Genomic DNA, 12,440 nt, shown 5'->3' with positions numbered 1-12,440 from the left:
CACCCCTCTCTTCATTTCCATTTCTTTAGCAAAAGCCAAGTCTGTAATAACTTCATTATTAGTAATTACCATGAAGTGTTATTCTTCAAATTAGTGCCATAAGGGGAGTGTACAGCTTAGCAGTTTGGGAAGTGTAGAGTTAAAAAATTGCAGGAAGAAACTAAAGGTTTGCCAACTTATTGTTTCTGTACTTTAAAAATATTGTCACAAGTGGTTTAAAAATGTAGTTTCTGCATTCTTCCTTTCCCTAAATAACCCAAGAATGCCTTAGCAAAAAAAATTTCAGAAAGTTTATGAATGGTGACAAAATTGAGGTGCAGGCATACTGTTTTTTTTCAGTATGCTCAAATGATTCTGGAGTTTCCTAAAGTCTTAACCCTTGTATTTTATACTAGAACTTGTATTTCAGGTTAATTCTGAGTTTTATGCAAACTTACTGTAAGATGCAGAAATTTGAGGCAAAAGTATCTTCATATAAAGTAGTATCATAATAATTATGTGAATTTCAGAGGTTTCTCTACCTGTTTGTATGGGCTTATAAGGTACTGTATAAAACTGTTATGTAGGCTGTTTTCCTTTTAGTTTCTTACAACATGTGCTTTCCTGTGTGGAATTTTCTGAAAGCTGCTAAGCTTTCTTCACAGCTGCATCACGTTCAGAGGCTCACATTCATTCTAGGATTGTACAATAGCAATCTGTTTTCTTCTTTAACTTCCATATAATCAAGGAGGTCTATTTTTTGGGAAAAGTTATATCACAAGTTAAAAATGTGATGGGCATTCTGTATGTCAAATTCCATTCCAGTACTGTATTCCACAAAGACATTCGGATGTCCTGTTAATGATACCTTCTATCAGTAAATGATAGTGATAAACTTCTCCTTTTTGTGTTATGTTACAACAGTGTAAATAAAATGTGCAGTTTTTATTCTGCCCTATACTGTGAATAGATTAGATGTTTAAAAATTATTGTTATCATTATCATTATTTAGGAAGCAACAGTAGATACAAGTGTTGAAATTATCTTACTGTGATAACTACACAGCAACAGATAATGGACTTCCTTTGTTGTGCATATAGTGTGTCCTATAACCCATGGGCCTGTGGATGACAGGAAGGCATTTGTCTGTGATGATCTGTGTGGTTTTTGTTTTTCTTTCATCAGTTTAACAGAGTTAAAACTTTGAGAACAAAAGATAGCAATAAATAATTTTAAAAGGGCATTTAACTGTGTTAGTATTGCTTGTTTTAGGAGTGGGGTCAATCTCATTGCTATTTTTCTTTTTTGAGATACTGGAATTTTTCAAGCGTGAGTCAAATATTGTGGCAGCAGTTTTTTATTGATGTGAAGATAAATGAGAACAGGCATGAAGAGGGAGTTAAGGTGGCAGGCTGCAGTTTTAGGAGCTTGAGAATAAGTAACATTTTAGTGTTCACAGGTTTTGATCTGTGTATCACTGGAGAAGGATCAGGTGAAAGATGGGTTGTTACTCTCCATCTAGTGCCATACAGGTTATTTTCACCCTAGAAAGGAGAGTTCACTCATCATTTGCTGCTCCTTCCACTTTAAAGGAGAAAGTGACCAGGATATTCCTGGCAATGTCACCACAGGAAAGCATGATTTTTAAAAAGTGAGGTTTTCTTTGCACTTGAATTGTAAAATATGAATAGCTCCTGCATGATTCGAAAAGTTACAGCATGGCAGTCTTCTGTTAATATCTGAAAATAAACATAGCTAGGAAGGCAGCAGAATTCTTTTGGAATGCCATGCTGGTAAACGAGTGCTCTCCGGTTAAATAGAAAACAGTAGAGAATTAAAGCACTAAACCAGAGAAACCATGAAGAGCTTTCTCCTGCTTTGAAACAGTAGTAACAGTCACTCAACAGGAAATGCTTTAGTTTGATGTCAGAAATTAAGGGAAGGAGAAGGTAAGGTAATGCTGCATCTAACCATCAAAGCCTGGTAAGAGAAAGCAGAGCAATTAGAGTTGCTGTTGTATAGTGATTTAGAAGTGAATAATTGGTTGAGGTGCTGGATTCAATCGTGCTACCATTAGGGTCAGCAGAGCTGCTCTCAGTTACTGTGCCTGTAGGCCATCACAGTTGTCTTGGTAGGGGATGGAGTAATGAAACCAACTTCTTGTTGGAAGCAATGAGGTGAAGCCAAGTGGAGGCTGGCAAGAATAGAATGTGCTGAATTTCAACTCACATTGCAGGAGACAAGAACAAAACTAATAAGTCCTTCTGACTACTGATAGATTTGAATTCAAGCTGTGCTTCTGCACAGCAAACTTGAAAGGAAGTTAAAAAATTCTTCAGACTTCTACCTGTTTGTTCACAAAAAGCAAATATATGATTTATGGCCCAGGACACAGATCATCAGGGCCATGGAAATAATCCATACTTTGGCTGCTTTTTGCTTTTTAGTTTAAGTAAGCTTTGAAATAAGCTTTGAAGGATCAGGCACTAGGCTTAAAATAGCAGCAGTGAAGTGAGGAGATCATTAAGTTCTATTTTTTCCTCACCATCAGACATTTCACTTTTTGCGTAGGTACATTCCTGTTCTTTCCACTTCACATGTGACCATTCTTCAGGTGAGGTTATCAGGCTGGTGACATGGGTAGGTAGCATTTGTGTAGTTTCTGAGAATAAGATATTTGTTCTGCAACACTATTTAAACAATGATTTGAACCCAGTTGATTCAGTTGAATGCTGGCATGCATTATTACTTTATGACTTGAGCTCACATCAGTGCTATAATACCTTGTTCTTCACACAGTGATAGTTAAGTAACAAAGCTCAGGAACATTTTTTCCTCCTTACTTTCCTTTGTGACTGTGTGCTTAGAATGGTCTTGAAGACCATCACTGTTTCTTTGTGTAGCATTCACTTATAAATGGTTTAGACCCAGAAAATACAGGCCAGTTTGAAGAATTACTTGAATTTTTTATTTATCTGTTCAAAGATGTAATCCTGGTTGCTTGTTTTCTCTCAATGCTGTCATTATTTGAAGATGTCTAACTGTGTATTGGCTAGATCTTTGGGTATATTATATGAGCTTTGGAATCTGTTTGCAACTATTTCCTCAGCATATTGAGTCCTGCAAATAATTACTTTTTATTAGACCTAATGAATCCTAATTGAATGTTTGCTCTTTTATATGCAGCTTTTCCATTTCAGAATTTTAAAAGTAAAAGTTTACTTTGTGTAATAAAGACACTGAACTAATTTGCTGTCTCCCTGTAAATTATATTTATTCACTTACTTTAATAAATTGCAGCTTTTCAATGTATGTCTTTCTGATGGTTCAAAAAATGTACCTTCTGTCTTTTTCCTCTTTTCAGATTTATCCAAGAATAGGTTAACTGAAGTTCCTACGGAGTTGTGCCATTTTGTGTCACTGGAAACACTAAATCTATACCACAATTGTATCAAAGTTATACCAGATGCCATAGTAAACTTGCAAATGCTAACTTACTTAAATTTGAGGTAAGTTTATCTTTGCTACATTTTTTTGTTTATTTGCAAATTTGTAAAGCTTTTTTTGTCTGCACTTTATAAGGTTACGGAACAACTGACTGCATTTTTTTATGATACTGAAAAGGGTGTTGCAAAAGCTCACTGGCTGCAGAGACAGCTCTGTATGAAGGCATTGTAAATGCCAAAATGTAAAAATAATTATTAAAAGAAAACCAAGAAAATAAATCCAGTTCTGTCCCTTAATCTTCTAATAAATCTGAAATGCTAATCACGTCCACTTTTTTTTTATTCACTTTTTTTTTTAAATTCACTTCTGATGACAAATTTTGTAAAGTTTGAAGTACATTTTGCAGTTAAAAAGATGGAGGGACAGAGGATTTATAGTTTTCACAATGGGAAATGGAATGGAAGACTGTGATACTATATCTATCTCTAGCATAGTCATATTATGAAAGAAATACAGCTGCTGCCTTTTTGAGGAGAAAGTGGCAAAGAATTAGACTTCTTTGCCTCCTTTCCAGGAAAAATCTGTGTGAATACTAATCAGTGTAGAGAATTGCTGTTAGTTAAAGTACAGGTGAATGCACAAGTGCTCTTGATGGAGGGCAGGTGAGCGCTTTTTCAGTTGGGGCAAGGTGTGGAGTTTTCTTTGCGGTTTAATGTGTAAAAACTGTAATAGTGCAGATATATCAGTCTGCTCTTTGTGAGAATGAGGTCTGAGTAGAAGGTGAAGTGGCTCTCGGCCTTTTAAATTCAGGGAATGAAGTTCTGATCATCAGTTTTATCAACACTGAAGATCTTTCTCATGTCTTATTTTCTCAAGTCTATATTATTACTGTACTGCAGTTTTGGCCACTGTGGAACACTATTTTGTCTTAAAAATTTAAGTGGAGTAGTGTGTCCTGATTATCTGCACACATACAAGAAATAGGACTTGAGATTTTGAATTAGTGTATGTTAGATATACATGAAGAACTTAAAACTGGATTAAGTTATTACATATACATAAAACATCTTGGTAAATTTAGGAATTAATTCAGTTAGAATTCAATGTCATGAAACAGTGAATTAAAACTCTGTATAGTGATAGAATTTGTCTGAATCATCACAAACTATAATAGATTTTATATCACATATGACAGTATCTTGGTCAAAATAAAAGCAATTTTTAATTTGATTAAGTAAGGTCATTTCTCTCAGTTTAAAATTCCCCCTTCACTTTTGTGTGCCCTTCCTCATGTATTTGAACGTATTGAAGAGTCTGAAGAAGGAAATACAGCTTTGACTTTCTAACCACGTTACTTCTTGGCAAGAAATACATAATAGATTTAAAATGCATATTTTTCTGCCTGTTACCAGCAGAGCCCATATGTTGAATAGCATTAGAAAGTGATGCCAAGAGATCTATATATAGTTTTTTGGCATTGGTGGATACTGTTCATGTTTTATTTAAAGAAATTCCTTTGAAACTAATGATGATTTATTACTCAGTTGCCCTGGTTATGTTCTGTTCCTTATCTCTTACTGGGTTGCTTTTGAGTTCTGTGGAGCTTAAAAATTGTTTTCACTTACTTTTTATCTGTGTCTGATCTGTGGCATAGGGTTACTGTTTTAGAGTCTAGGCTTCCTCCATTTGAGTTCTTTGAACTTGAAAAAATACTTCCAGGTAATTTTTCAAAAATGTTGTGTCTTGCTGTAAGGACATTAGAATTAAGAAACCTGGCTCCACAACAAGCATTCATACTTTTTTCCAGCTTCTGCTGGTTAACAGTTGGAGTTCTTATTTTTATTTTCTTTGGGTTTGTTACTTGATATCTCTGTATCTTGGCACGCACAACAGAGATAGGATGGTAGTTTGCTTTGTACAACATTTTGAGACTGTTTTGTAGAGCATGAATATGCATCTCTATATGCAGGTTTGTAGCATGCTGCTGGTCTGGCTCTTGAAGAAATGCTTTGCGACTTGTGGAATTTTAATTTTTCCTTGTCTTTGTTTCATGTCAATATTGCAACTCCTACTGAAATTACACAGGACAATTTTTACCATGTGTTCCAGAGTGTAGTCACATATCTTTGCTTTCTGAAGCCTTAACATGTAGGCAGGAGCTAATAAAAATAGTTTATACTGGAGTACCCCTTCAAGTTACTGTTCATTGTTTTACTACAGGTTAATAATCATAAGAAAGAAAATGTTATATTTTAAGGAAATTTTTAAATATTCCAGAAGAGAGTAATTATTATGTTTTTCTGATAAGCATGAAGTTTCTTCTCGGAATTGAGCCACAAATTACTATTTATGATCTTGTGGACATCACAAAGGTTCAGGACATTTGTCATCTTTAAGCTCTAGCTTCTGAATCTTGGGAAGAAATGAACCAGTGATAGTCCCAGAAATTTTTGCTGTATTTACCTGGGTTAATTGCACAGAACCATAGAACAAGATATACCAAGAAATCTTCAACTATAAATGTACTTTAAATTAATTGAGAAAATAACCATTTGGTCTGTTATTTATATATTTGTCTTTCAGCTGGAACAAAAGGCATCCATTTTAATGGCACATAAAACCACAGGAATGTTTAAATCTCAGTTGACTTTCCTGTATTCATTAGAAAGGGAAACAGCTGTTCTTTGTGACAAACAGATTTGTTACAATGTTGTTAAACTGATACAATGCATTTTTTCCACAGTGGTATATTCTGCAATATTGTTAGTCAATAATCAGGTGTTTCTAATGTTGCAAGTGTCTTAATTATTGCCTTTGGAAAATTTCAATTTTATATGCATAAAATATGACCCACGAAAATGAAGACATTTTACAGCTCTCAGAGTTTGTGAGTATACAGTAGAACATCACCGATGGTTTTAATATTTTTTGTTTTGTTTTGTTGCAGTCGAAATCAGCTTTCTTCTTTGCCAGCTTGCCTGTGTGGTCTTCCTCTAAAAGTCTTAATTGCAAGTAACAATAAGCTAGGTTCCCTTCCAGAAGAGATAGGTCAGCTAAAACAGTTAATGGAATTGGTATGTTACTGATTTTTTTTTCACTTTTTATTTTGACTTCTTTTGAATTTAAATAGAAACAGTAAAATTCACTTTTCGCATATATTTGAACAAGTGCTCAATACTATAATGTAGTTTGCAGACCTTAAGTTTTTAACTTCTCAAGTGTGTTGGATAATAACACAATAGGATTTTCCTTTATGTTCTTCAGGACTATTTTAAACAACATCACTGCCCTTGGTTCATTCAAAACTCAGTTTCAAAGTTCCTCATCTTTACCAGTGTTGCTCACTGCCTGCCCTGGCTCCCTGTTTCACTGTATCAAGTCCTTAAGTTCTGGCATCAGGCTCTGCAAGGTTGTACCCCTCTGTAGCACCCTCCCCTCCTGCTTCCTTTCTGTGTTTTTACTATCTGCTTACCACACTGCATTCCACTCGAGATACTGGTCTTATCAGTCTATTTTCATTTTATTTCACTACATTTGTCATGCAACCTTCCTTTCCTGGAACACACATCTAAACAGATCTACAAAATGATTATACTCCTTGTTGTCAAATTCAGTTTCTACAAGCAGTTGATCATTTAGAGTATATTGTCCAGTCAATGACAGTCTGAAAAAGCAAAACTTATTTGGTACTATAACATAAAATAAATTTAAATTTAATTGCACATGTTTCTGGAAAATATATATGAGAATGCTTCCCTTTCTCTCCCTTTAACTTCTTCTGCTATATATTGTAGGTTGAGACTCTGAATTCTTTATGACATAAGTCTTCTGGTTATTTCTATTGATTTTGACCTTTTGAGATACAAATTGACAAACTATATTTTGACACTGCTAATTTATGCATAGTAAAGCAATCAGATTTGAACTCCCTTCCAGCTGCTGTTATCTCCATTGACAGCATTTACCTTGCATTGCTTTTCTGTGCCTGAAAGTCCCTTATTATCATATTCTTGTTTTTATAATAGTAGTTCCTCCAATAAATTACATTACAGAAATGAATAACATTGCTTGAGACCCCAACCCTGCTATTGATTCTTCATAGGTGTTATGAAGTGGCAACTATGGGGCTTTTTACTTCTGATATTCTTGAGCAGCATCCTGTGGTATCAGGCTTCTGTTATATATTACAATTGATATGGCTGTTGATGAGGATGGTGGGGGTAGTTACCTTTTCCTTTCTGAGTTATGACTGAGTTCAAGACTACCAAGTTTGTTTTCTTTCGTGAGCATTATTAATTTATCTTATCAAATATTTTAAATTTTTGTGTGTGGTGGGTTAAATGAGATTTACACAGATGGTTCTGATTTAATTATTCTTAAAAATAAGTTATAGCACTGTTTTTGTTGTGCTTAAAATAGACACAATAGAAGGTGATGGTTCCGGCTTTATAAATAATTTAAGTTAAATTTAGTAAAAAGTTTAGTAAAAACTAAAAGCTTGAAATCAGTGTTGATTATACCCAAAGCAGATTGGGTTTGTTAAGTTCAAGCATATCATGTGTTTAAATTTTGAAATTCTGGATTTTCATATTGCTTTCCAGTTATAGTATAGCTTGTGTTACTGTTTGTCATGAAGAGCAAAACAATTCTTGCTCTAAAAAAGTATTTCATATGAGAGCTCTAGCTACATGTCACTTTGGTAGCCTAGAAGATACATGACAACTGAAAAAGGTCTGATGCTTGTTCTTTGTGATTTAGAAGGCTTTGGGGAGGGGGGGGCTGAATGAAAAACAAGTTTTTGTTAAATTGAGCATGAGTCTGTTCAGATGACCTGATTACACAGTTTGATGCCACCATGTGTGTTTGGTACATTTCTAGTGAATGAGTTGCACTATTTAACTGGAAATGACATAACTGTGATGTATTGGGAGAAGCAAATAGTGGTAGGATTGAGAGTGGGGAATCTGTGTTGGCATGTAAACTGTAAAGCACTTTAGATAATAAGGTGATCATTGTTCTAAAATGAGTAAAAGAAACAAAGAAAAAAACATGAAGTCATATTGCAGTTGTTGCACAAAAAGTTCAGCTGTGTGAGAGCAGTGCCAGCCTGAATAGCATGGGATTCAAGCAGAAGCATCACCCAGCCCTCTGGCAGGGAGTTCTGTTGTTGTGGTGTGTACACAGTGCTGGTGCTGGCCTGGGCCACAGGATAGACCCTGAGATGCCACCTGGCTCTGTGCAGTTCTCATATCCATAGGACATTTCTGAGCAACCTCAGGTTCCCCAGATGTTTCACAAGCTGCCTGCAGTGAGATCTGTATGTACATAGCAAAGGGTTGTTTTAACTACTTTTTTATACAAAATTTACCCCTATAGTCACTGTAGAATGATGCAAATATAATTTGCTGCAAATTAGATCTTTCCAGTAAACTCTGCATTTTCCCTTCTATCCTCCAAACTGGGGTAGGTAATGGTTTTCTTATTACAGGTATGTATTTTTATGAATTTCATACTTGTAGCATAGAACAACTTTGATATTACTTGCAGAAAACTTCCAGGTATTCTTTTAAATTTAGGGTTCTGACAGCTAACTTATTTTGGTTCTTGTAGCATAAGTTTTTTCTCCCTGTGGAATACATTGTAATTATTTGGCAAAAAATTTGGTTGGTAAGTTTACTTTTATTTGCTGCAAAAAAATCTTTGACTCAATCATGCCTCTACTGTCAGCCAGCAGAGTGCAAGATTAGTGTGAAGATAATCTGAAACTTGCTTTCTGCCAAGGAAAAGTAATTATGCAGAGATGGCTCAGTAATTGTACCCAAAACTATCAGATGTACAGTAAAATTCCATTCTCCATCCTATCAGGCAGTATTGCACTTCTGCCTTCTTCAGATAACAGCCCCCTCTATCTCTGGGATGCTCCTATCTCATGTTGGAAGCCTTCAACTTTCTCACCTGGGATTTATGTCCTTTACCTCATTCATCTAATCAGAGACAGCAGCCTGACCACGTGGGACTAGCTGCCTGCTGTTTTCTAAAAGGGTCCATGTGTTCACATACTGTGTAACTTCTTTTTACTCTTCAGTATGGCTTCTCTGTCACAAGCTCTGACTGAACCCAGGTGCTTTTTAGGAATAATGGCTCAGTCAGGAGTCCTGAGTTTAAAGTTATGTAAGGGGGAAGTTCGCCTCAATTTGAATGGTTTGGCTAAACTTCTGTGTGTGTATGAATAAATATGTTAACGTGGAGTCAGAGTACCTTATTGTTTTTTCTGTTTATCTTACTGAACATACATGCTGAATTGGATTGGTTTAAGGCCATTTAAACGTTACCATAAACAAAGTGAAACAATTGATGATTTTGCTTTCATGCCACAGAAATTAATGTTAAATTTCCTTAATTTAATAAATGTTAAATAAGACCCTTACATTTCTCTGATTTTGACAAATTGTCTTGTCATGGCAGGACATGGTCTATCTGGTGAGAACAGAATAGAATTAATACAAGAAGTCTGTCAGCAAATAATAGTTCCCCATGGAACTTAAGTGTTTGCACTTCAGTTACCTGTAAATGTCCTTGAAGCCAAGTTCCAAAATGGTGGTTGCATAATTCCTTAAAAAATTACTATCTTGGAAACCATAGGTGTTTGATAGTATTGCTTCCATTACTGCCAAAGCAGCGAGAAAGTTTAACATTGTCTTTGTCACATACACACTCATGAAGTCTAATACTAGTCAAGAGCATAACTACGAATAAATGTTACAAGTCTTTGTTTTCCATGGCTATTCAAACACAGTAATAAAAAAAGCCAGTTGGACTACAGTGTTTAGTAGGCTAAAGGATACTGCTGTCTCTAGAGATCTTGTGAATGCTGACATGCTGTCACAACAGATCAGTCTTATTGAGGATGTTTTGAAAGGCTGTAAGTGGAAGTGGACTTTGTTTTTGAGGTTACACGCTGCCAGCTTTCTTTTTCTTTTTTTGATGCTTCCTCTAGAATTCTGTCTCTTTCCCTGGCTTGTTCTGGTGTGCGTGCCTAAGTACACTTGGTCTGGAGTTTCTTTGCCACAAGGTGACTTTAAATTCTGTGCCCTAAAAATCAAATATCTAATTATGAAGTAATTTAAAGACTGTAAACTAAAAATAGGACAGTAAAGCTTTAAAAATAAATGGTCAGGGAACAGTGCAATTAACCAACTTTGTGACTACTTGGCCAAAAATGTACTCATTAGCTGGGATTTTTAATTTCCCTTGTCCAAAAGCTAAAAGTAATTTCCTGACTGTGTTTTGAGAAGGGAAGGAAGCCTTGGCAGCAGTAGGATTCTATTACAAGAAGAAGCTTGTTGGATGCTGTCCTAGTTTAGGGCAAAATTTGGGAGAAGACCTCTAGAAGGAGCCCCCAGAAAGCAAACCCCCCATGGCCCCTCCCCCACCTGGTTCGGGAAGGATTTCCTCAGAGAGAAATGGAAAAAAACTGTTTATTTAACAAGCAAAAACATTCCCCAATACAAAAAAAAAAAAAAAAAAATCAACACCAGATGACAAAACCCTTTCACCGTTCTGAAGAGATGACAAATTCAGAAAGTCTCTCCTGGGAGTGGTTGCCCAGCTATCAGTCTCCAGCGCTGGGGATGGCTGCTGCAGGTCACAAAATGCAGACTCTCGGTGTTTCTTGATGTTTCCCAGGTCCAGAGCAGGTTCAGATGATATTCAGGAAAAGGAAAGGGAAGGGAAAAAAGAAACAGTCCAGGGTAAAAATTGGATTGCCTAGCTAAACTAACTAATAAGCAAAAGCTAGCAAGCAAGCAAGCGAGCAAGCCCAAGCCAGCCAAGCCTCTCCTAGACGCAGAGCATGGGGGGAGGTGAGCCGGCTGATAACAAGACAAAACAATCCTTCACTTTCAGAGTCAGTCCTGAAGGCACAGAACATAATATCAGGCATAAACAGAACACACGATTTGGGATACAAACACCATACCGTCACCCTAGGACAGCTACAGGGAACAGCATTGCCAGGTCACATTTTGGTTTTACTATCCTATTTTTGTTAAGTAGATTTTAGGCTCAAAGATAGGGAGTTAATATAATGGTTTTGACTGGCATTAAAGCAAGCATCTTCAAATACTGGATTGGAAACCTGGCTTCTCGAACTTGTGTAGTCTAAGAGCTCCCAGATGCTTTATAAATGCATTTGAAACAGTTGAAAGAGTAGGAGTATTCAGTTTGCTTTTCAGGAAAATTGGGCATTACCCCATTTAGATTTCTTACTGTGAGATACTATTTCCTGCTTTTAGTACTGAAATGACAGCATAATTGGAACGTTACCGAAATTTGCAGGTTGCCTGGGATGTGATCTGAGGTGTCAGTGTCCATTTGGCAGCAAAAATGATAGCTAGTATTTAACAATTGTCTCACCAGACTGACTTAATCCAAGAAGTTGTTCTTTCATACACATTCATAGCAGTTTCTTGCTTGAAATAGTTAATTAATGCCAAATAAGCTCTGTCCCTTTTCATTATGGTCTACTACGTGCCATGATGATCAAATATATGCCTTTACTGAGCATCATTACAGAATATTACTGCTGTATTACTAGTATTGTTATTATTATTTATTTTGCTTAAATATTCAATCTACAAGAGCAAGAACCTTTTTAAAGACTCAGATCCACACATTAGGATTTTTACCTTTCATCCTAACATATTTGGTTATATAATCACTATACTGAATTCTTAGATGAAGAAAAAAGAAAAAAACTAGAACTTAAGTAGTTTTGAATATTTCTATAGAAATTAACTTTCAAAATTAACTTGTTCTCCAAATAACAATTTGCACTGGTTTTAACTAACATGCAAACATTTTCCCATGTATTTTTTTATTTTGTTGTGACAACAGGACATAGATTGTTGCATTTTTTCAGGTTAAAACAGTGTCACAATAATAATATCATATGTTTGTATGATGGAACATGTAGGAGCTGAAAGTTCATTATTATTTGTAATTGCTGTTTTACT

General features: G+C 35.6%; 1 protein-coding gene across 1 annotated transcript in view; it reads left to right on the top strand.

Annotated features, from left to right (window-relative positions):
• LRCH1 (leucine rich repeats and calponin homology domain containing 1) overlaps positions 1-12,440 on the top strand; it is a 113,571-nt gene that overhangs the window by 47,649 nt on the left and 53,482 nt on the right. The window contains exons 2-3 of the mRNA XM_053971102.1: positions 3,344-3,488; positions 6,374-6,500. Of these exons, the coding sequence (XP_053827077.1) occupies positions 3,344-3,488; positions 6,374-6,500 (272 nt within the window). The remainder of the gene's footprint in view (positions 1-3,343; positions 3,489-6,373; positions 6,501-12,440) is intronic.

The sequence above is a fragment of the Vidua macroura genome, chromosome 2 (assembly GCF_024509145.1).
Source record: "Vidua macroura isolate BioBank_ID:100142 chromosome 2, ASM2450914v1, whole genome shotgun sequence".
NCBI lineage: Eukaryota > Metazoa > Chordata > Aves > Passeriformes > Viduidae > Vidua > Vidua macroura.
Note: the sequence above shows the minus strand (reverse complement) of the source record. Positions and strands in the feature narration are given on the sequence as shown.